This window comes from Camelus ferus, chromosome 13 (genome assembly GCF_009834535.1).
Source record: "Camelus ferus isolate YT-003-E chromosome 13, BCGSAC_Cfer_1.0, whole genome shotgun sequence".
Taxonomy (NCBI): Eukaryota; Metazoa; Chordata; class Mammalia; order Artiodactyla; family Camelidae; genus Camelus; species Camelus ferus.
Genome location: NC_045708.1, coordinates 55,404,674 through 55,428,840, shown reverse-complemented (window position 1 = coordinate 55,428,840; position 24,167 = coordinate 55,404,674). Strand labels below are relative to the sequence as shown.

The following is a 24,167-nucleotide window of genomic DNA, read 5'->3' as shown; positions in this document are numbered from 1 at the left end:
AGACGTTAGGAGAGTAAGTGAGGGCGGGGGACCTGCTGTTTTGGTTCAGGGTGAGGAACCTGAACCAAACGACATGTGGGACAAAGCTGGCCCCTGGGGAACTGGGAAGCAAGGGTGGATTTCCTATCAGAGAAGACGAGGATGAGTTGGGTGGTGAAATGCATGTATCAACTTATAAACAATTATTAAAAATTATAATCAATTTTTTTCTTTGATACTTTCTGAAATCCTCACTAATTTAAAGCCATATACAAAATCAAAATTCTTTTAGCCCTTAGCCCAGTGTTGTCATTTTAAATTATCTGTCACTCATCATCAGTAAGTTGGCTTTTTAAAAATTATCACTAATGATTTTCTTTATAGTCACTCGAATAAGCTGATACTCAAAAACAGTCCTTCTATATCTAGACCTAGACCTAGACCCCCAATTAATTCGTTATGTTATATAAAAAGAAATACCTGTACGTATGAGAATATTGTGGGGTATTTTTTCATTCCTGACATATAAAGGAACAAGTGAGGGATTAAGAGCAGTAACAAATGGTATTTGTGTGGTGCTTTGCAGTTTACAAGATGCTTTCATTTACATGACTCTTGGGAGTGCCAGAGCCACTCTGTTGGAATCATCACTATTTCATTGCTCACAGTGTTGTCATACTACATACTTCTATAGGGGAAAGACCATTTATTTGATCCATGTATGTTTGCAACAATGTTTTGGTTTCAATGTCAAATAATTCAGAAACTGTACTTTCTCAAGAAAACACAGATAGCTGCTAATATTAAGTAAAAAGTGTTAAGAGTGTTTAGCTGTAAAACCAAGCTTTGCAAGCTTCAGTGCCACAAAATGAAAATACAAATTGGACCAGGTGTAAACTGGTAAGTTGGTAGGTGGTGGGGTCTGTGACAAATTGAAAAGTACATTTCTGCCTAAAGCGATGTACATTTCTGCCTAAAGCGATATACATTTAAAAAAAATATTTAAACACTGTGGGCCAAAGTAAACATATCTATGTGCCTCACATGCAACCTCTGCTTCATACTAGCAGAACCTGGGGTGTAGAAAAAGAAATAAAGCAGAAACACAGAAGCACAAGGAGATGGTATGAGAAATGGTTTGAACCTGATAAGGACTGAAGCACAAAGAGCAAGGCTGATCAATATGGCTGATGCTCATCCAATATCACCAGCCTCCTTCTGTCTCTCTGTGCTGACTTGGTTTTGTTGGTGTTGGGCCAGCCTAACACAGTGTTAATAACACTGTAAGGATGTAGCTGTGAACTTCATCGCTTTAGTCAGTTTCCTTACAGTAAAATGGAGATAATAACAACTGTATATAGAATTGTTCTGAAATTAAATGAGAGCGTGCACAACAAGGCTTATTTCACATGGTAAGCACTAAATAAATTCTCATCCTCGTCACTGGAAAGAAGCACTCCTTTAATTATTCCTTGAACCTCTCTTCAGTATACACTGAAGATCAAGATTAACTTGCAGATTTACATGGCAAGAAACTTACAAGGGAAAAGGCAGAGACTTTCCCCTTTCACTCAAATAAATCAACAACCATAACACCAAAGAGAGAAGTGTCCCCTTCCTGTGGGCTGATCTGTAAACCCAAACAGCCTTTTCCCTTTAGAACTATAGAAGGTACTGGGTAAGTTAGTCAGACTCTATCTACAAACAGCCATACTTGTACCAAATAGGGCACTGCTTTCTGAAGTGACATTCATAGAAATGCCTCAAAAATTTGGTTCGGTTAAAAATGCATTGATTAAACACCTCAGTGTGAGATATTAGGTTCAGTTCTGAAACTCTGAGATGAAGAGAGCAGGATCTCTGCTCTGAAGCCCTGACATGGCCAGACTAGCCCGGGAGAGAAACATGGAAACAGTTCATTTCAATACAAATGCAGTGTCTGAGTTCCTACCCCCCATCCCCTTATGTTCATCTTTCCCTCTACCTCTTTCAGTGGGACTTGGCAAGCATCGTGCAAATGCAAGGATTAGTACGCTATGAGAAGGCTGAGAAAAGATACATGCCTATTCTTCAAAGTCTAGTTTTAGCTCTATATCCTCCAGGAAGCTTTTCCACTCTACTTTGATCTTTGATTTACTTGAAAGCTTTTGAAAACTGCTGATTAATCATTTTGGCCCTTAATCATTTTCTACCTTAAATGGCAATTAAATTGCTTCCTGGGCATATGTTTTATATACCTAACCAGATTGCAGAAAGCCCTCTGAGGAGAAAGACTTTTCATTCCTTTGGGCAATAGGCATGATGTATTTGTGTTAACCTGAAAAACTGAATTTTTATTGTCAGATTAAAGATCAGTAAAAAATAGCCCAGAAATAATAAATGCACTAGTTTGGTACTCTATTATATGGAAGGCACCTAGGAAAAAGTGTTTCATAAAAAATTGAAGGCTTTTTGATACAATTTAAACATTTAGGTTGGATTAGAGACAGAAAAAATGGTAAATATAAACTTAAATCTGTTATACAGTAAATGCTCTATTTTCACTTTAATCAACATTTATATGTTTGGTCCTGCTTTATAACTTAGCAGTAACAACTTACACTTACTCACAGGGCAACAGAACACACATTCAACTGCTCCACAGATGAAGAGCTGCGCTAGAGAAAACTTTCAGTGATCACTCATTTGTTTGAATACCACAGGCAAAGATGGTTGGGAAGACAAACTAATGCTCCTAAAACTCACAAATCACCAGTTTGAATTATGCTAGTTTATCACCTAAATCTGCTTCCTACATACTGTTACTGAAACCTAAAGGAAAAAATACGTTTGTTAACATAAATATCTTTAAAAGAGACATAAAGAAAATAAATAATAACAGGAAAGAAATGAATTTTATTTAAAAACTATCAAGATTGAGTCCTATGTATGTTTACGTTCAATATCTAAGATTTAATCACATATCTGATACCTAATTTATTTTATTTCTCCTGTCTTTCATATCTGTCTCTTCCTTTCATTTCCACTGCCACTAGAGAAATTCTGCTTTTCATTACTCGTCTAGATTGCCTTAACAACTGCTTCACCAGTTTCTCGTCCTTGCTTCAAGCTGATCCTTTACAAAGGTGCTGGGTTAATCGTTCCATGACACAGTTCCGGATTTGTGGTTCCTCACTCACACATCCTCAGTGCCTCCCTCGTGCGTACAGAACCAAGTCAAAACTACCTTCCTGTAGCATTCACTAATTTCTGTGCTCTCGTTCTAATTTATTTTTCTGAATGTCTTTCCCAATAATCCGCTTCATACACTACATACACTTACACATTTCATGCACTAAAGTGAAACTCTTCATTGTTGCTACATACACCTTTAACTTCCAATCTCTATTTTCTTACTGTCTTCCCTAAGCCTAGGACACTCTTCCAAATTCTATTGATCTTTTAAGATCAAGCTCGAATGTCACCTCCGCCATGAAGTTGTTTCTAAATACCTCAGAAGTAATTACTGTTCTTCTCTCCGAAATTCTGTAGAAAAAATTTCACTAATTCCTTAATAGAACTTGTTATTTCATACCTAAAATATATTTAGGTATCTTTCTCCTTCAGCGGAGTCTGAAAGCTCCTCGAGAATGGAGTCTATGGCAGCTCCACTTTGCAAGCTTTGTGCCATGTTTAAAGGCTTTAAACCTAGCAGATGCCCAAGTAGTTGTCATACAAATGACTTAATGGAGCAATTAATCAATATTTAGTAGTTTCAAAACTGTGGACTTTGTATATAGGACCATATATGGGACCTACACAAACCTTACTGACAATCATGAAATGGAAGTTATTGATTTTGATTAACTGGCTTGTTTCATAAACTAGTGGTTTATCAGATCAGTGGATTTCTAGCTGTTCTCCTCAGCACCTTTGGGATTCCAGAGAGATGGCCCAAGGATCTCTCTCTTTGTCAGTGGGAAATGGTAAATGAACAGAATTCTCTACCCTATACTCTGTCTTCACCCAAAGCTGCTCCAGTTTGTATACTGGCCTTCCTGTAAGACTTTGCTTAGAGAAAGCATTCACTATTTTTTAAAAAAAGAAAACCCTTGGGGTTTCTCCATTGAAACATTCCATTCTGTATTTGTTTCAAGTCTCTATTCCACATGAAAACATCTTCACATGATTAGCAGGTAAATTGAGCTGCTGTGTTTTGGCTGAGTTTATTATTATCAGAAAAATACTAAAATGTTAGCACAAAAGTAGCATTTCAGATAATTTTATATTAGGTCCCCCCGTAATACTTGACTTTGTATGAGACATGACATTCTGTAACAGTAATTGATCTCAATCCTTGATCTGACTTTACTGACCTGAGAGCTAGCTGGCTGGCGAATCTTACAGACATCACTATCTTTCTGGACATTTTTCATAGATTTGAAAGATCCCTGAGAGGCAGTTAAACTGCTTTCTATTTCTGTAAAAGACAATGACAAAACTTTCTATCGCCTAGGCTTATGGTAGCCTGTCCCCTTACCCACAGTGTAGAAAACTCTGATCTGCAATAAATCTAAAATATATCTTCACTAAAATCTGTCTTAGGCTCCTAGACAGTTACACAATTACAAGCTCATTATTTTAAAGGGGGGGGGGGGGAATACCTGTTTAAGTCACGGTGTATAATTGGCTGTGTCAAGTTGTGAAGGTACTCCATACCTTTGGCAACGTCTACCGCAATAATTAATTTAGACTGCAAATCAAGAGTCCTAGAATTTAAAAATAGATTTAATGAGGATGAAATGGTCAAAGCCAATACCGTATCTTTCTAAAAGAAATCAATAGCGTGTGTGATATGTTATTCTGTATCATTTCAGCCTTTTTTTCTGCTTTATTGAAGGTTAAGCTAGAAATTCAACAAATCTGGAAAAACAGCTTTTCCACATCAGATAATGCTTAATTATAGATCAATTCAGATATCAGTCCCTCTTATTTAAATATTCTACTTGATTTTATAATGTTGTAATATCATACTTATCTTTGTGACAACATAAAAATGGAATCTACTTTCATCACTAAGTAAAAAACACATTCCAATTATTTTATGCATAGATCTAGGAAGTGAATTCAAATTAGACCTGTGCTAGACCCCTCTTTCTTAAAACTTTTATAAGTAAATACTGTGACCTCCTGGTAACTATTTTATTCTGCACTTACACATATTGGCTTTACTACTATGTCAAATTTAGCCTAATTATTATATAAGCTCAGTTACTAATTTAAATTCCTTAAGTTTGTTATCTTTAACTGAATTCCTTTTAAAAAAGCACAGAAGTATTTCTATTCATTAAAACATAATTACTGGGCATAAATTATTACCCATCTTTAAGGCACCATGTTTCCTAGCACTCAAAGATTTCTGCAGGATAAGGCTCATCTAAGCAGACAGCCTATGAGGTGTTGACATGTAAAATGACGAGCCAGGGGCCATACCTCTTCTGTTCATGAAGGAGGGAGAACAGAGAGCCCCCTGATATGTACTGAGTGACGATGGCAAACTGGCTGGGATCATTCAGGCAAGCACCCACAAACTGAATGACACAGGGATGATTGAGCCGGCAGAGAATGGACACCTCTCGGCAAAACATATCCACATCCGACTTGGAGCAGTAGGTGTTGGCTCGGTAACTGGAAATGGCAGCAACAGGAAATCTTCAACAGATGAACCAGAACAGGGGACTCACCATGCATATGCTTCTCAAAATTCACAACTCTGCTCGGATGCTCAAATTTCTCGTTTGCTTGCTTACCGTTTTATAGCCACTATCTTATTTCTGCATCGTCCTTTATATACTTTCCCAAAAGAACCTGAAATTGTTTAAGAGAAATAAATAAACACACATTATCTTGAGCTCATTAAACTAAAACAGACGAGCGTCTTCTTTAGTTACCTGAGCCGATGATCTCATGGAATTCAATCTCTGAGAGCTGGAGATGGAAATGTGAGGGCAACCCAGCCCTTAGGAGGAGCACATCCGCCTTCTCTGCGAACAGGAATTGTTGTATTTTTTAAGATAAAAAGCACACACGTGGATGTGCACACATGCACACACATATTTATACTTTACTTAACCGAAAACACCATTCCTTAGTAACGTTTAACTTTCCAACTGTCACTGGCTACTTAGACATACTAAACCCTCATCACAAATGATCCCTATCCGTCTGCCTTAAAAGTTAGTTCTCTGTCTCTGTTACCTGATTTTTGTTATCAGGGCTAAGGGTCTGTTCCTATCTGATCAACAAGTAGCTTGTCTGTAGGATGTGGCAACCCTGGAATCTAGTCCATATCGCATCATGATAAAGAGTCTTGTCTGGTCATTCCCTGCAACCTATCGCAATAGGCTTAACTGAATATCATAAACTAAACCTCAAAGAGATGCCAGTTAGGAAATAAGCCTAAAAATCGTTCAGAAGAAACATCCAAATCCAAAAATAATTTATTAAAACTTCAAATTCCAAATAGTTAAATACAAATTTACAGTTGAACCATTTTTTTTACTTTCTTGATATAACAGTATTAATTTCTACATGTAGCATACATTCAAAAAAGTTCCCAAAGTATTTCTTATTTGAGATCTTTCAAAAAATAATTTATTTTTCAGATTTTTCCCCTAAGACAAATATATTGCCAATTCTAAAAGATATTTATAATTATAATTTATATTTCAATAAAAATAAAAATGTCTATGAGAATTTGATCTTTTAATACCCATATGAAATTTTCACTGTTATACCTTCATGAACTGAGAGGGCATGTGAAAAATAGCATAGCAAATGAGGTTAATTATAGAAAAAATGGTCTATTAATAGTATTGTTTATGCTAGCAAAATAGTCATCATTTATAGTATATAAAACAAAATTGTAAGTTATCATATTTGAGGCAGTATTCTTAGTAATAAACTATAACAATTGTCCCATATTAAATACCTTTTGTCATGCTCTTAATCTTCCCCAAAGGGGAGGGAACAGACACATAGGAGCCATCTAGAAATCAAATTATATTATAGAGTTAAAAGTAGCAAACATTTTTTTCTGCATAAAAGTTAAACATTATAAAGAGAAGCAGGTGACAAAATAAAATTGCTAAGAAAACCAAGTGAGACTATAGTTTTTTTGCTTTGTTTTGTATATATATTTTTATTGAAGTATATAGTCAGTTTACAATGTGTTAATTTCTCGTGTACACATGATGCTTCAGTCATACATGAACATACATATATTCATTTTCATATTCTTTTCCACCATAAGTTACTACAAGATATTGAATACAATTCCCTGTGCTATACAGTATGAACTTGTTATTTATCTATTTTATATATATTAGTATCTGCAAATTTCAAACTCTAAAAAGTAAAAAAAGACAAACGAACTTATTTACAAAACAGAAACAGACTCACAGACATAGAAAACAAACTTATGGTTACCAGTGGGGGGAGGGGGTGGGAAGGGATAAACTGAGACTATAGTTTAAGTCCAGGTCTTCCTCTGGATACTCAAACAGTACAGCAAGTGTTTATTTAGAGAGTACTTAAAATGATTAAAAATAAAAGCCTAAGGTCTGGCAGACTCCAGGAGATTTAATTTGTGTCTGTATGTGAGTATTCTGTGTCTGGCTTTAATAGATTACTGAAATGGAAAATGACTGTGCTCAGCTTACCCAGACCCTCCCAGTCATGCACCAGCCTCAAAAACAACTAGCCCAGGCAGTGTGACACTTGGGGGAGCTGCAGATTGGCGAATTAGAAAGTAACCTAATGGAGGTGTGTTTATTCTCAGCTTCACCCAGACATAAATTTTCTTAAAGTAAAGCTAATACGACATGCCCTTCCCCCTAACTCCAGAACGATGGTAATAGAAACACGGGTTTACCTTAGGCACAATATTGAACTAACAATGATAATTGAATAAGAAAGGGGGTACCTCCTCCAGGCTGAGAATACTCATTACACGGCAATTCATCCTGAGGTCTCTTATAATGCTTCAGGAGTGTGACAATTGCATCATGTCCTTTATGAAAAGAAAAAGAGGACAAAGGGTCTTAATTTTCATTTGACTTATTCAGCTTACAGCCTAATCCAAAAATAACCAGAGGTAGCTTGAAACATAAAATGAATCTTAAAGGTAATAGGTTGCAATAGGAACAGCCTTCATTCATTCATTCATTCATTCAGTCAAAATAATTCATTAAGACTCTACTATCATTTTGTAATGCATAAAAATATGAAATCACTCAATTGTACACCTGAAACTAATATATTGTAAGTCAATTACACTTCAATAAAAAAAAAAAGACTCTACTGTATGTGAGGCATTATCTAGGCACTATGTTGGGTATGGGGCATACAATGAACAAGGCAACTGTGGCCCTACTCTTAAGACAATTATAGTAGTTGAACAAATAATAAGAACGACAAGAATTTGTAAATTAGTAAATATCAAGTGTTATGGGAGCATATAAGGGCATCATTAAAAGGACGAAAAGCACATATGATAGCCAGGAAGGAGAGATGTGTTTGCTGTGATTCAGCATTACATTTGGTTGGCAAGTGCAGCAGAGCAGGACATCAACATAATTTACACTGGTTTTTGTGGCAGGAGACCACTGGCTGCCTACCAGTAGTTGTACTTCCCATTCACAGAGTGATTCTGTCACTGAGAATGGCTGCCCACCCAGGGCAACAATTCCCTTTCCCGCTTGCATCCAGCTGTGGCCTTGGGACAAATTCTCATCAAGGAAAGAGGGGCAAAAGTCACTTCCAGGAGTGGACTCCGGGAAACAGGTGAGTTTTTTCTACTCTCTGCATCTGCTGGCTGGATAGTGAGGGCTCTGAGGTGCTATGGGAAGAGAGAAAGCCATCCACCAACCAGACACGCCAACCTGGACTGTTACATGACTGAGAAATAAATTTCTATTACATAACACCACCAAATTTTGGGAGTTTGTTAACTGCAGTTGCAGCTTATTATTGTGAAGAATAAAAATGCTAAATGCTCCTCTGAGGAGACAAAGATTTTCAATAGAACTAAACTTTGATACTATTTTATGCTTAAACTGTGAAAATAATCTAAGTGTAGCTAATTTATACAAGAGGAAAGCAAAGTCAACTTAAAGACCCTGCCAAGAGACTTGTGAAATGCAACAGAATTCATTGTAAAAATGGCAAACTTTAGAAATCGAAAGAGTGTAAGTGCTTATCAGTCACAAAGGATTCAAAGATATTTTTTTTTGTTGCAAATAAACTTGGCTAATGTATAGAGTATACACTGAGAGTTGTGCCTACTTATTAAATCCTCCCTTCAAAAAAGAATTAAAATTAATACAGCCATGCAAAATCATAAGATGGAATAATTGAGATACGTGTCAGCACTAAGAGCTTTTTCAAATGTAACATTCCAAGTCTCGATCCCTCAAAAAAAACCCAAAAGAATTGTGATTAAAATTGTTAAAACCTGTAGCAAAACTTAAATCTACAGAGTTAACAACTAGTGTCCATTTTCTTATCATCTATAGCTTTCTATTTATGACTGGTGGATCTGTGATTTTCTCATATCATGGACGTAGGTTATGATGAAATAATGGGGAGCCAAACCTATCAGTACTCTTTCGCTGGACTCTTGACGTGCTCACAATCAGGGAAACCTCAAAACAGGAATGACGTAAGCCAACAGGTATATTTCTAAAGTAAGAGAGCCTAACAGGCATAAAGGGATAATGTCAAGATCCCCAAATGGGAGAAAACATGACATGCTTAGAAAATGAGAGATGGCCAGTGTAGCTAGAGCATCACGGGCAAGGCTGAGTAGTACCAGACTTGGCTGGAGAAGTAAGTGCACATCATGCACAGTAGTGCTCCTCAAATTTTACTGTGTGTGTCAGAATCTCCTGGAGTGCATGTTGGAGCACAGATTCCTAAGCCCTATTCCCAGAGAGTCTGACTGAAAAGGTCTGCAGTGGGACCTGAGAAACGCTGTTCTAACAAAGCCCCGGATGATGCTGACCGGCAGTCCACACCGACACTACTGGCATGGGGCTTCACAGTGTTACAGGTTAGGATGAGGAGCTTGGCTTTTGTCCCCCCCAGATGATAATGGGGACTACTAGAGGAGTTTAATGAATTGAAGGACATGATTTGTTTTCACTGTTTAAAAATACGCTTGTTTACAGATTAGAACTAATGATGCATCCTCATAAGAATGTTGCGAAGATTAAGTGAGATTATGTATGTAACGTGCCTAACCATCCTAACACATAGATACGTGGATAGTTTTGGGTATTTTCACTGCTTTCTTGTCTTACTATTTTGCCCCAAGAATTGTAAACAAATGTGGAAACTCCTTTTTGGAACTTCAGATAAATTTTTGAAATACCGATATATTCAGTTTCTAGTGTTGCTATTGTTAATTACCACAAATTTAGTGGACTAGACAGTTCAACTTTATTATCTTGTAGTTCTGGGGGTCAGAAGTCCACCATGGTTCTCACTGGGCTAAAAATCAAGGTGTTGACAGGGCTGCATTCCTTCTAGAGGTTCTAGAGAAACATTGGTTTCCTTGCCTTTTCCGACTTCTAGAGGCCACTGACCTTCCTTGGCTGGAAGCCCCCTTTCTATAACTTCCAAGCCATCACTAGCTGGCTGAGTCCTTCTCATGTGGTGTCACCCTGGCTTCTGCTCCTGCTTTCTTCTCCACATTTAAGGACCTCTGTCATTAAACAGGCCCACGTGGATAATCCAGGATGGTCTCTCTCTCTTACTTCAGATGCTCAGCAGCCGTAATGCCCCTCTGCTACTTGCCATGTAAGGCAGCATGCTCACAGCTTCTGGGACTAGGACCTGGGCCTCTGTGAGGGCCGTCACCCTGCCTACTACCGTCATTTGGCATGAACATTTCAGTGTGCTTTGCTTGCTTGTTGGTGCTGGTCCTCTTTCTTCCCCATTGCTGATGCCGTCTTAGCCTCAGGATAAACCAGCACCACTGACGAGAGTTTCCTCTGGAGTTAAAATGCCCTGAGACGCTTAGGTTCTAAGGTTTTGTCCACTCCTCTCCATACAGTCTGCCCCGACTTCAGCAGGACCTGTGGTGCCTCGGGACTTGTTCTTTTACTTAATTTGATCTTTGTTTGTGATAAGAAAGAAAGAAAGAAAGAAGAAAGAAAGAAAGAAAGAAAGAAAGAAAGGAAGAAGGAAGGAAGGAAGGAAGAAAGGAAGAAAGAAAGAAAGAAAGGGAAAGAAAGAAAGGAAGGAAGGAAGGAAGAAAGAAAGAAAGGGAAAGAAAGAAAGAAAGGAAGAAAGGGAAAGAAAGAAAGGAAGGAAGGAAGGAAGGAAGGAAGGAAGGAAGGAAGGAAGAAAGAAACCTTTTTTTTTTTCTTATTTCCGTTTTTCTTGTAAGTTCCTTTGGGGGAACAATATAACCCAAACCGCAAGCATTTACCCAAATTTACCCAAACACAACAAAGCTTAATTCACAGAACGCACCTCCCCGCCTGCCTCAGCCCCTCTGCTGGACTGACTGTGGCTGACAGCTGAGAGGGCTTCCTGCTTTCCTGAGTGAAGCAGAAAGCCGCATCTTGAATCCTGAGCGCCTGTGTGAGTCGGTGATCACACCCTTGATGTTACCTTTCATTTCAACAGCTCTCTTGGCTCCACTTGCTCTGAGCAGTTTTAATTTCCTGCCAGTACTGTGGCACAATTTGCTGGCATTTTCTTTAGGATGCTTTTCATCACGAGCCTAATGAGTGCCGGGTTCTGGCTGATGATAAGCATGAGGCTGCCAGGGAAATGCCAAGAGGCCCCCTCGGCTCTGGAAGGCATCTCCGCCTGATTTCCCACCTCCTGCTAACTACCGGCTGAGACGCACATGTATGGGAAATTCTCCTCTGCTGTTGCTGCTCTGACAAACTACCAGTGTATGCAAAGAAACCTGAAAACCACCAGGGCCCAGCCTCCTGATACTTGGCTGTGAGGGGCTAAGCAGCAAAATGCTTTGCAAGGACTCACTAAATGGACTTTTAAGCCAAACTCCTGATGATGGATATACCCAGATAACCAAGGCACAGTAATGGAACGCATCCAGAGATAATCAAACTTCTACTAATTAAATACAGTGTCTTCCTTTATCTAAGAATTTACTTGCTACATCCAAGTATTTTATCCAAATAGGAGGTTGCCTAATGCAGTTATAATAAGGATTTGCACTCTCGGAGTATGATTTATTGGTGCCCCTGAGGGTTTTGGCAAATAGGACTCTCCTGCTGGCCTGACGTCACTTGCATTTCCTGATCCTCATTCCTCCAGGCCTGTCTGTATTCCCCCAGAGCCTACGCTTTCCCTTTAACTTGTCTTCTTCTTGTGTTCCTTTACTCCTTAATATCTGAAGTGGTTCCCACCCCCACCAACCTCCTTGGTTTCAACTTTCTGAATAGCTCCTTATTTTAAAACCTAGGTTATTCTTCAAGTCTGCAAGTCCATCCAAAGGCTGTCACGTGGACAGTTTACTATCTACGTTGTGGTCATGTACACAACAGAGGACTCTTGATTATTCAAGCAGGAAATGTGCAAATTTCATTATTTCCCTCTAAGGTTATCTCTCAGTCCCCACTGTTGCATCTTAGAAACAATGAATGCTGTTCATTGCTGTGAGAAGTTACTTTAAGAACATAGAAGAAAACTTGCTTGAGATTAATGGTGAATGACATCAGTTCTAAGATCTCCAGACTTTGTGACCCTGAGGCCCTCTGGGTCCAAGATTATTAAGTAGAGAACAGGAGATTTGGTCTCAATCACAGAAGCCAAGAAATTCTTATTGATTTCACGTGTACCACATGCCCAGGTCATCAGAGAAGCAGTCTGGGCCATTCTTTACACCTGCCTCAAAGAACAAAACTTTCACAGCAATGACACAGATGAGACTTTGCTCAATATAGTGCTATCTTCCCTTTCTATCATGTTACAACCCACTTTCCAGAAGCACTGAAAAGTGGGATCAGAGGAGGGCCCCTGATATTTGCCCTTCCATGGCTCACTTTACTTCTGACAGTCCTGCTCCCACACGCTGTCAATTAAATCAGAGGCAACAAAAATCCCAGACTTGCTACATCTTCTCAGGACTTAAATCTGAGAGATGCTTTAATTTCATATCACAAGAAAGGGAACATACCTCCCCCTTCCCGCATGATTCTTCTCCCTGATCACCAGGCCCAGACAGGAAGGCGTCCAGTCCTCCTTCATCTTGAGGTCAGAATCCCACAAGGATGAATGTTTATGTCAAAGGGACATGATATACAAACCAAGTCATTTAGCACTCCTCTTTCCTCCTTTCCTCCCTTCCTGTTTGGCCTGTATTTTCCCTTCCCTTTTCTTCCACAAATATTTACTGAGTGCCCATTAGAGCCCAGCTCAAGCAACATGTTCCCAGGGAAGCCCTCTGAGACTTGGTATTAAATAGCATCCTTGAACTTTTCACTCGCCATTGTGTTTCCTTTTTATTTTTATTTATAGAACTCATTATCATCTGATAGTGCCTATTTGTTTCCTTGCTTATGACCTGTCTCTTCTGCTAGAAATGCAAGCTTTTTAAGAGCAGGGAGACACGGTCTGTTTCACTCACTATTTTACCTCAGTTTCTAGCGTAGTGTCTAACACGCATTAGGTTTGTAATACATTTTTTGAATGAATGAATGGTACAATGTACGAGTATAATGTTGAAACAAATGCTCTTTACTCTTGTAATGACTGCTGTCTAGTAGAAAAGAAAAAAAAATACATGTAAATATTCACTCAAGTTTTATTTACCCAAGCTCTAGGAAGGAAAGGTAGAGGATGCTGTGAATGTGCATAATGCTTCTATTCTACAGTAGGCTGGAGGAGTCAGGGAAGAGTCCCTTGAAGAATTGTCTTTTAAGCTGAACTTGAAAGATGAGCATGGGTTGATTAAGCAGAAAGGGAGAAGAAAAGCATTCCAGCCAGCAGGAAAATTTTCGCAGTTCCAGTGGCTAGAAAGAAGAACTTTATTTAGGGCATCCTTTAAAATCTTCCGTCTACTAATTTGAGTATCAGGATTGTTCTGTTAATAAGAAACCTATGATATTTAAAAAAATCCCTACAGACAAAAATTCTGTTTTCTAGTGGTAATTAGTATTCTTGAAAAGATCAACTATATTATGACGGATCAGATGCTGTTTAGTGAGACAAGGAATAGGATGTTATGACTGAAATATCTGCTCATTCTCTAATTCACTTCAACAAATGGGGAATCTATTAGGAATAAGCCACTGAATTAAATTTTTGGAAGTCAAAAGATTAATAGCTCAAATGTGTGTTCTCAAAAGGTTTAAAGTTTGGTAGAGGAGAGAGTGTGTCACCGTGAGGTGGTAAACACGGAGATATGGATGCATATGCGGCACCACAAAACATAAAGAAAGGCTAGGCTGGGATGTCAGGGGAGACTTTCTGGAAGAGGGGATCCATAAACTGAGTCTTGCAGGCCTAAGTAGGAATCAGAAATTTAAAGAGCAGAGTTGGGTAGGGAGGATGGGAGGATGCAGAGAAACAGAGGGCTGCAGGAGAAAGGGCTTGGAAACACGGAATAATATGATATGTGTAGGGAGGAGCCAGTGACTTTGTATAACTATCACGTCACATATCATGTAACTGCCCTACAGGGTTATTGTATAGATTTGATGAGTTAATGCTTATGAAGCATTTAGAACATGCCTGGCACAAGAGGGAACTCCCAGTGAAGGTTAGTGAGCTCATGAATGTGATGATGATCATAGCATGCGGGGTCACTCATGTGACAGGAGTGACTAGATAATGAAGTTTGAGAGGTAGGAAGGGCACAGAGTGTGCCAGGATCATAAACTGAGACTTTTTTCCTTGAGGTGATCGTGTGTCAGTGAAGGATTTTAAGCTGGGGACTGATGTGGCCCTATTGACACCCTGGATAAATCTTTCAGATTACAGTTGGAAAACGGATGCTGAAGACAAGATGCTGAAGACAAAAAAAAAAAAAAAAAGTAGTTATGAGGTTATTAAAACAAATCAGGAGAAAGATGATAGGGTTATGAACTGAAATAGTGATAGGAAAAATAAGGAAGAAAGGATAGATTCTTAAGGGAAGTATGAAGTAAAATAACCAAACTTTTTGATTGCATGGATATGGGGGAAGGGAGGTTGAGGGAAAAAAATAGTCAAATATCAGTGCAGATTTCTGATTCAAGTGACTAAGGGAATGGCAATGCCATTAAATGACATAATAAATAAGGGATATGATAGGAGAAACTGAATGATGAGGACGATAAAGAGCTTAAGTCCCATTTTGGACTTGCTGAGTTTTATAGACTCCTCAGAGCTCCAAGTAAAGGGATCCAGCACGTCAGCTGGTCTGGTGACTTGAAAACATGGCCACTGTACCTTTGATACATCTCTGTGACTGAGGGGGGAAACCCTGTTGTAATAACGAGACTCGGAAATTTGTACTAAAATTTTAAAATATTGTGTCACACATTTGCATGCAACCATACAGATTAGAACAAAGATTTTAAATTGCTTTCATAATATTTTGATTAGTGATTTTCAAAACTTCATTGATCTTGCTGCAATCCTGAAGCTTTAAAATGAATGGTATTACTTAAGTTATAAATAAGAAGTATAAATACAACAAAAGAACACAAGCTTTTCTATATTCTGGGCTCGTCCAGTGGTGTTTGGCAGGAACAAAATGTTTCACTAGGAGGTTTATAGAGGGTGCCCATTATCCTAATATGTCAGTATGGTCATATTTCTTACTGGAGACTAAAGCATGTTGTAAATTAGGAAAGACTGTGAGATTTGGAGTTATGTGGAGCATGATGGGACCTCTGGTAGGCATTTAATAACAAATACCGCCATTTTTATTGAGAATCTATGTTACAGACATTTTCACCTTATCCCTAACCCTCAACAGAATTCTGTAAAGTGGTTATTAATTTACTGATTTTAAATTTGAAGATTAAGGCTTACAGAGGTTGAATAACTTGCCCAAGGTCATTAAGTAGTAAGGACGGAATTGGAACTTAGATCTATCTGATTCTAGAGTGAGGTGGTAAGAGGCTGAACTCTGCAGTGAGACAGACCTCTGTGTGGTACCAATTCTCCACTTAAGAGCTGTGTGTGGGGCTAGTGTGACTTAGTGCCTCTAAGTCTCAGACTTTTTATCAGTAGTCAAAAGGTAGTACCAATTTAAAGGGTTATTTTTGATAATTAAATCATATACATATTCATATGCATACGTAATAGGTGATCAATAAATGGAAGTTCTCTTTTACTATGCTAATGTGTGTAGCTTATTACACAGTTATGTCTCAAAAATATTTTTGTGTTATCCCCCTATAAGAATAAAAGTTCTTCCCATTCTAAAAAGAATTAGTATTATTTTATTTGTTTTTAAAAAAGAGCATTAATTACCATGTAGAAAGGTAACCAAAATACACAAAATTACACACAAATTTTGAAATACCATCTAAATCTTTTGTTTGTTCCCCTCTACTCCCCTCTAGCACACTAAACTAGGTTCATTAAACTAAGTAACTAAGCTCCCAACAGATAAGAAGTCAATACAGGAGAAGCTTGGGAGTTTATAATCCATGAAGATTTATCAGAAGATTTAATGAAGCCACCTCTTCTTCCTTCTACTCCTCCCCTCACCCTTATCACTTAGTTATTTTTTACTGGCTGGAAACTGTAGAAACTTACAACTGTAAGAGTTCATTACTTTCAGACAATACACTATGGTGCGTTTACTATAAATAATTCACACCACACTACACTTGTCAAAAGGAATGAACAAAGTATATATCATGGTACAGAAGCCTTGATTTTTATTGTTTTTGCTCACTTACTCACTAATTCTCCAACTGCAGCTCCCTGTCACTGTGAATTAGAATGGTTCTGCTGTATACAAATATTGTATTCTGGGTAATTAGATATTGGGATAGGAGCCTCTGTAAATTACTTTAACTGGTGTCAGTACTGAAGCAAATAAGAAGTTTTTAGTTCTGTTTCTAGTTTGGGTTATTTTCTGACCCTAAATAGCCTGACATAAAGGAGTGCTTTTCTTTATCAAAGGCAGCCTTTTCAAATCTAACTGCCAGACACACTATTGAGCTATGTGTTCAATTCTAATTGGCTGAGATCTTTTCAATCTGGCAGTTTCATCCTTAATGCAGTGGATGTAAGATTACGTGTAGATCTTTTCAGTGGGTTTTCCATACTGGTGATTAGGGCAGAGGATTTGAACATAAGCAGGCTGCTGGCTATTTCTTCTGGCCAATTTAAATTGATTCATACAAGTCCTTTGTACCCCAGGGAAAGGGCAGAATAAATCCAAGTGAGTGAGACAGCTATGGCTACTCTCAGACGGAATAGTAGAAAAGAAGAGGGAGGACAGACTGGGCAGAGGGAATGCTCTAAGTATTGTAAAATTGGAGCTCTGAGCAGTCTAGCAGAAAAATATTGAAACTTCACCAGTAGGCTTCTGCATAGAAGCAGGGTCACCAGGAAAATTATTTCCAGGACTGACTGTGATATCTTTGGGTTAAAAAGGCTATGTAAATGGGAAGTATTCTTCATACCTGATCCCACAGGGAGCCATAGTGAGGAAACTCTTTTCCAATGGTATTTCAAAAGAGAGTAGATAACTCTTTGAGAATTCCAAAGCACTTCTGAATGTGCTGCATCAGAAAAGCTGCTAGTGTCAGCTAAACATTTTGTTTGGGATGGAAAAAAAATTGCCTTAGAATCATTCAAAGATGAGTGCTGTTATGAAAGCCTTTAGGTTTTCTGTTTAGAGGGTAGACTAGGATGAGCTTTGGGGCACATCCTAAAGTATTCCTTTTCAAATCAGCTGACCCTGGTTGTGAAGCTCTCTCTGCTCTTTCTCACCTAGGATTGGGTAGTGCACAGGGTAAACCATGACAGGGCCATGTCTACAGCATCTCTATTCCATAAAGAAAGAAACTCCAAGTAAGGTTTCAGTGCATCCTCAACTCCATCTCCAAGTTGCCCAGGAAAATCCTTAGTATGCCACATCAGTTAATTTGGTGGCTCCCTCTCTGAAGGAGAAAGAAAAGCATTTATTTATCTAAGGGAAATAGAGACAGTGCCCTGCTGGCAACATTTTAACAAGGCCATTTCAATCCTCCCTGAACACAGGAAAACAATGCAACATTTCTCTAGCAAGAGAAAACAGCAACAATTTTATTTCGTTGGTTTGACTTGCTCTGCCCTAGAACATATGCAAAACGTCCATCTGTCTCCTGAGTAGTAACACTCAATTTGTTAAAATTCATAGTAATAATGAAATGCGGCACTGATGCCTGGCACATTAGCTGAACAAATAAGGCCGACAAGCATGGCATATGTTGCAGAGACCAGCGGGTAAGTCCTCTAAGCCAAAGGATTTCTGTTGTTGTCGTCTGGTAGGAAGTCTTAGTAGCTTACACAATGATTTACTGTTTTATAAAGTGTGGAATTCCACAAAAAAAAAAAAAAAAAGTAAAACCAGTTTTCAACTATCACTCTCAATCAACTGAAAACAAACAAAGCCGACCCCTGTGAAGAGCAAGCTGTAGCAGCTACTTCTGAGCTGTCTTCCAGAAGACTAATGCTTTATAAACAGTCTTTCTCTGAAACTCAAGATTTCTTGAGAGACGCTGTCTGAGCATCACTTGGATAAATGCAATGTAACTAGAACTTAGTAAGGCCTCCTGAGGCTTTAGAATATGTTAAGATTCTCCAACTGATATGCAACTATAAAACCACCTGGACTTTCTTTTATATAGACTAGAAGGCATGTATGTGTCACAGAAATGCATACGGATATTCATCAGAAGATATTCACGTGATGGTTATTACAAACAGTACTTCTAGTAATCCCCAACTGAAAATGATCCAAGTGCCCTGAAACCGTAGAATGAATAAATAAATCATGACATAATTAAAAACATAATACCACACAAGAATGAACGATCTACAACTACCTGCAACAATATGAATGAATCTCACAAACTGTTGGTCAAAAGAGGCCAGACAGAAAGACATACATACCACAACATTTCATTTATTTAAAGTCAGAAAGAGGCAAAGGTAGTCTGTGCCCCAAGAACGCAGTGCCCTCTTTGGGGAGTGATTGGAAGACAACGTAAGTGGGGCTTTTGGGTGCTGACCAACCAAGCTCAGTTTCTTCATTAGGATGCTGAGTGAATTCAGTTTACGAAAACTCATTCAGCTACAATGTGCAAACGTGTGTGTGTGTGTGTGTGTGTTTATACAATACTCAAGTAAAAAGCAAAAAACGTAACAGGCCTGTATCTAGCTCATTCCTTGCTATTCCATGTCTGTTCACTGTCTCTAGTAAAGTAACTCCTATATCATTTCTTCACTGGCAGTCTTCAGACCTGTACGTTTTTTTTCTTTTTCCTTGTCTACTTAGCTCTTTATTTCTATCCATCAAACTTCATCTCTCCTTTCATTAATGGACTTTCACGTACTACTGCAGGCAGAAAACCTTTTAGATCAGCTTGGTAGCCTAAGAAATCTTCCAGTTTAGTAATTACTCCTTTTAAGTATGGTCTTCTAAGATTCTAGCATTTAAAGAGATAAGAATACTTCTTCACATACTTTAAACTTCCTAATAAGACAACACAGGCAACAAAATCTGATACATTTTAGCACGTGTAGTTGCAACTCTCTGATTTCAATGGCAATGCATACTGCTCCATGTCACCTGCAGATTTAAATTCTGTTGGAGTTCCTGTGTTTATGGAGAGCTCGCTTAAAGGTGTGACATAGCTTAGTAACAGTGACACAGATGCTGTTTTACCTTCTGATTGTCTCTGGTTTCCTTTCCCTTAAAATAAAGAGCTTATTATTAATAATAGTTATTTCTGAACTACTGCTATTAATGCTGAAATGCCAGTTATCAGGTATTTATTTTGTGCCAGCCACTATAGTAAGAAATTTGCATGCACTGTCTCATTTGTTCTTTACAGTCTTATGAAGTAAGAGTTGGTATTGCCCTCATTTTTCTGATGAAGCAACTCAAGTTCAGCAAGAAGAAATAACTTGCCTAAGATCAAACAACACGGCTTGATCTAAACCCAGGTGTTCTCATGTCAGAGCCCAAGTTTTCACCACTTTGAGCTCAAGTAGATTCATACTTAAGCACTAAAGATTGGCTCCATTCCTGTTTCTATTGCAGGCGTTGTTAGCAGGGTTAGAGCTGATAAATATTCCCTTTCTTTCTTTGCACTATGTTTGTTTGTAAACATTTTGAATCCACATCAAGGTTCTTCTGAGAGGTAAAGACTTCTATCTAAGAGGTAAAGACATTTACTCTAAGGAAGTAACCATCATTACCTATCACAATTTGTTTCTCCAGTGCCTAGAACTGTGATAGCTCCTTCTCTTCTCAAAACGCCAATGCCAAGAACGCCTTCAGCTCACCTGCAGCCCAGGAGTTGCCTTCCCTACTGATGATCTACTGTACTCTTTGATCCAAGTCCCCAGTGACTCAGATACAATCTCTAGAGGAAATGGGAGGGTGCAAGTCATGCAAGCAAAAAACTTATTGATGTTTGGATAAAATCTGTGCACACAGTTCAATGTTATCACCGCAGAGATGCAATGATGAAAAACATACCTTTTTCGTAAGCCCACATCAAACATGTCTGCTCATCTTTTTCACCACTAGACCTGCTTGGATCACAAGCTACCAGATTCATATCGGCTCCATTATCCAGGAGGAACTGAACCAAGCGAATGTGACCATGGTAGCAAGCAGAGTGCAATCCTATAATAGAGTAGAATGAAAAGTGTGAAAGGAGAAAAGAGGAAAACTGAACCCCCATTTTCAAAAGACAGTCATTACCACATAATAACATTGTTGCCAGACATATAAAGCGAGGGTTGACTTCTTGGACAAATAATTAATTCTATCTTTGAGCAAACAAGACTTTCTTTAAGGAAAAGAAGTATCCTATTCTAGCTGATCTTCTATATAGACTACTTTTTGCTTAATACAACTTCTAGTATTTCTACATCCACTGCAATTATGAGAAGAAATGTTAGCATCTTTGCACAAATCAAAGAACAAAGACCACAAACACGTGTTTTTCTTGAGCAGCGAACCAAGGGCAAGGCAGTGTGGTCAGTCTGTTCCTGGTAAAGACCATCGTGGATGCACAGACTATAGATAATTTAGCACAATAATGAAACTGACCAAAGTCACTCTGCTTTTTATTGTCACCATGCACTATGAATTCTAAACCATGTCACTGATAAAATATTCCTCCTCACTGGGGTTGACTACTCCCACTGACACCCCCCACCCCCGCCCTTTGAGCACACGACTATTCTTGAGCACTGCTATGCATCAGAAAATGGTGACGCTCTCATCACAGTCTTACCTGTGTGCCCATCCCTTCCTTGGTGGTTGACGCTTATGACATTCTGATCAAGAAGAAATTTAACCAGGTCAATGCTCTTACCATAGGTACAAGCACTGGAAAAATACAACATAGGGAAATTAGAGAACCTCTGTTATGGGCTGAATGTTTGTCCCTCAAATTAATAGGTTGAAGCCCTAAGTCCCATAACCTTACAATGTGACTATATTTTAAAGAGGTACAATTTACAGAGGTAATTAAGTTAAAATGGAATGACTAGGGTGAGCCCTAATCAAATGTGACTGGTATCCTAATGCGAAGGGAAGATTAGTACACAGATGCACAGAGGGACAATCCAGTGAAGACAGGAGAAGGTAGCCATCTGCAATCCGAAGAGAAAGGCATCAGAAGAACCCAAACCTGACACCTTGACTTTGGATTTCCACCCTTCAGAACTTCATTTCACTAATCCTCTCATATAGACAATCTTCTGGAGGTGACAATAACCCTCTGATTATAGTTGGTTTCAATCTGTGTGCACAGAGTAGTAAAAAGATTTGAAAACTAGCCTGAGGGGTCAGCCTTAACAAGCATGACCTAATGGGGAAAGAGGACACTTAGTAACCGCACATATCAGTTCTTCCAATTGTCCCCCTCAGGGATGAATTCCACTCATCCACTTTGACTGGGGGCATGATCTGAAGAGTTCTTGCATTTGTTCTGTAACAGAGTGCATAGAAAACAGACAAAATATTTTGGTACTAGAACATGAAGATGTATATAAACAGGATGTGGAATTAGTTGGGTGTTTAATACATGATTTTCTAGCCATAAGACTCTTTGGCAAGTTACTTAGTTTTCTGGAGCCTCAATTTTCTCATTGGTAAAAGAGGGATAGTAAATCCAACTTCATAAAATGGTTATGAGGAGGAAATGCGATAATGGATGCCAATCATCCAGCATATATTTGCTGCTCCAAAAGTGGTAGTTTACTTCATCTCCCTTTTGGCTGACCTTTTTGGTTGATAAGAAAAATATGGAAATCCAAGTAAAATTTGACAAGTTGATGCCTGATACAGAAGCACAGGCTTAATTTTAGTTCAGTATGAAAAAAAAAATGAGACCCTCATTTCTATTATTTACCAGGGCAGTGCAAACACTGCATAAACAACATATTAGTCTTGACTACATTTTTAGAGGTTGCAAACTAGCCAAAAAATCTGTAATATGATGGGTAAATGGTCTTACATTCAAGGTTTACTATATTTTTACTTTTATAAGCAAAACAACAATCTGTTAAAAGTGAGAGTTTTAAATTTGATGAAACATCTGCCTTCTTCTTGGACATTTTAGGGAGTCATGACTCTGAGCTTCTAGCAAAATTTTCCCTCTTTCTTCCTTTCTACCATTCTCTCTCTCTCTCCCTGTCTCTCTGTCTCTGCCTCTCTCCTTCTTTCTTTGTTGCAACTTTTCCAAACCCAGCTGCTCCTTCAGTGTGCTTTTCCAGAGCACACTGTAAAGGACTCTCATGGATTCCTAGCAAGGAGCAAATGCCTTCTTAGGTATCTCAGTGGCCACCCTGACTAAGCTGTTACAGGCTGACAGATGGATGTCTTAGATAGGTAGATACATTTGCACATAAGGTTTAAGTGGTAAGGAAAAAATGTCACATTTGATGCTGATGAATTCTGGTAATGAGATTCTTGTCGGAGGAGGATTATGGGCACTGCCCCTTTTGGCAGCTTTCTGCAGAGTGAAGTGGAATAGAAGCAATATGCTTACAGATGTTGATATGCTCGTTGCCTTGGCAACATCAGTCCCTGTCTCTGTGGCTGCTGCCAGGAAGGCAGCATCTGGCTCTGGCCCCATCTGTTGTACTGACTGCAGCATCTGCCTCTACCTTTTCTTCTGTGCATCTAGCTTAGGCTCCTTGTCCTCTGCCTCCCCTCTGCTCTTGCTCTCTGATTGTAACATCTGCCACTATTCATTCTTGCTTCATGTACACAACTGCAGGTGTCGTAGGGTGTTAGCTAAGTTTAGTGGCCATTGCACTTAAATATTCTTTTACCTGTGAAAAGCCGTCTCACTGAAGATGTTTTCTTTAGTCAGACTTTCTATTCCTGATATTTGGATGATTTCCTTGGCGACTTCAAATCTGCCATTGTAGCATGCCCTAGAGGTAAAGAAAATATTTTGAGCATAGTAAGAAGGTATACACAGTATAACTGGAGTCCCCGTGGAACTGCATATAATACTCACAGGTGCAAAGGGGTGTCTCCATAGATGTTAACAACATGTGGCTGAACTTCTAAATCGGTCTGGAGCAGGTACTTCACAATATCGTGGTGCCCGAAGCGAGAACAGAAGTGGAGTGGGACGTGATCTTCATTGTCCTGAGCATTCACTGCCATCAGCAAGAAAGGAAAAGGTATGCTATCTGAAATCCTCTCTCTCTGCCTTCTCATGTGTAGTATCAGGGATTTTTCTAAGTGCCTCAGAGACTCCTGGAACTTGCCAATTAATGATAATAATAAATGAAATTAAGCACAACCATTTAAAAAGTTATAATTCTATTCTATAGCCATTTACCACATTAAGCAGGCTTTCTTCTAGCTCCCATAAATCTATAGAATGCATCTAGTCAAATCTGCCTTGCACAATGGAATAGTTCAGGAAACCATGAAGTATGTAAAAGGTACTCATGGCCTTATTTCCACAAGTATC

At 38.7% G+C, this 24,167-nt stretch overlaps 1 protein-coding gene across 1 annotated transcript in view; it reads right to left on the bottom strand.

Annotated features, from left to right (window-relative positions):
• LOC102519218 (serine/threonine-protein kinase TNNI3K) overlaps window positions 1-24,167 on the bottom strand; it is a 285,392-nt gene that overhangs the window by 143,925 nt on the left and 117,300 nt on the right. The window contains exons 9-18 of the mRNA XM_032494576.1: window positions 23,703-23,847; window positions 23,512-23,616; window positions 21,465-21,559; window positions 20,699-20,848; window positions 7,943-8,029; window positions 6,950-7,006; window positions 5,910-6,002; window positions 5,769-5,826; window positions 5,452-5,646; window positions 4,623-4,727 (exon numbers count right to left, since the gene is read on the bottom strand). Of these exons, the coding sequence (XP_032350467.1) occupies window positions 4,623-4,727; window positions 5,452-5,646; window positions 5,769-5,826; window positions 5,910-6,002; window positions 6,950-7,006; window positions 7,943-8,029; window positions 20,699-20,848; window positions 21,465-21,559; window positions 23,512-23,616; window positions 23,703-23,847 (1,090 nt within the window). The remainder of the gene's footprint in view (window positions 1-4,622; window positions 4,728-5,451; window positions 5,647-5,768; window positions 5,827-5,909; window positions 6,003-6,949; window positions 7,007-7,942; window positions 8,030-20,698; window positions 20,849-21,464; window positions 21,560-23,511; window positions 23,617-23,702; window positions 23,848-24,167) is intronic.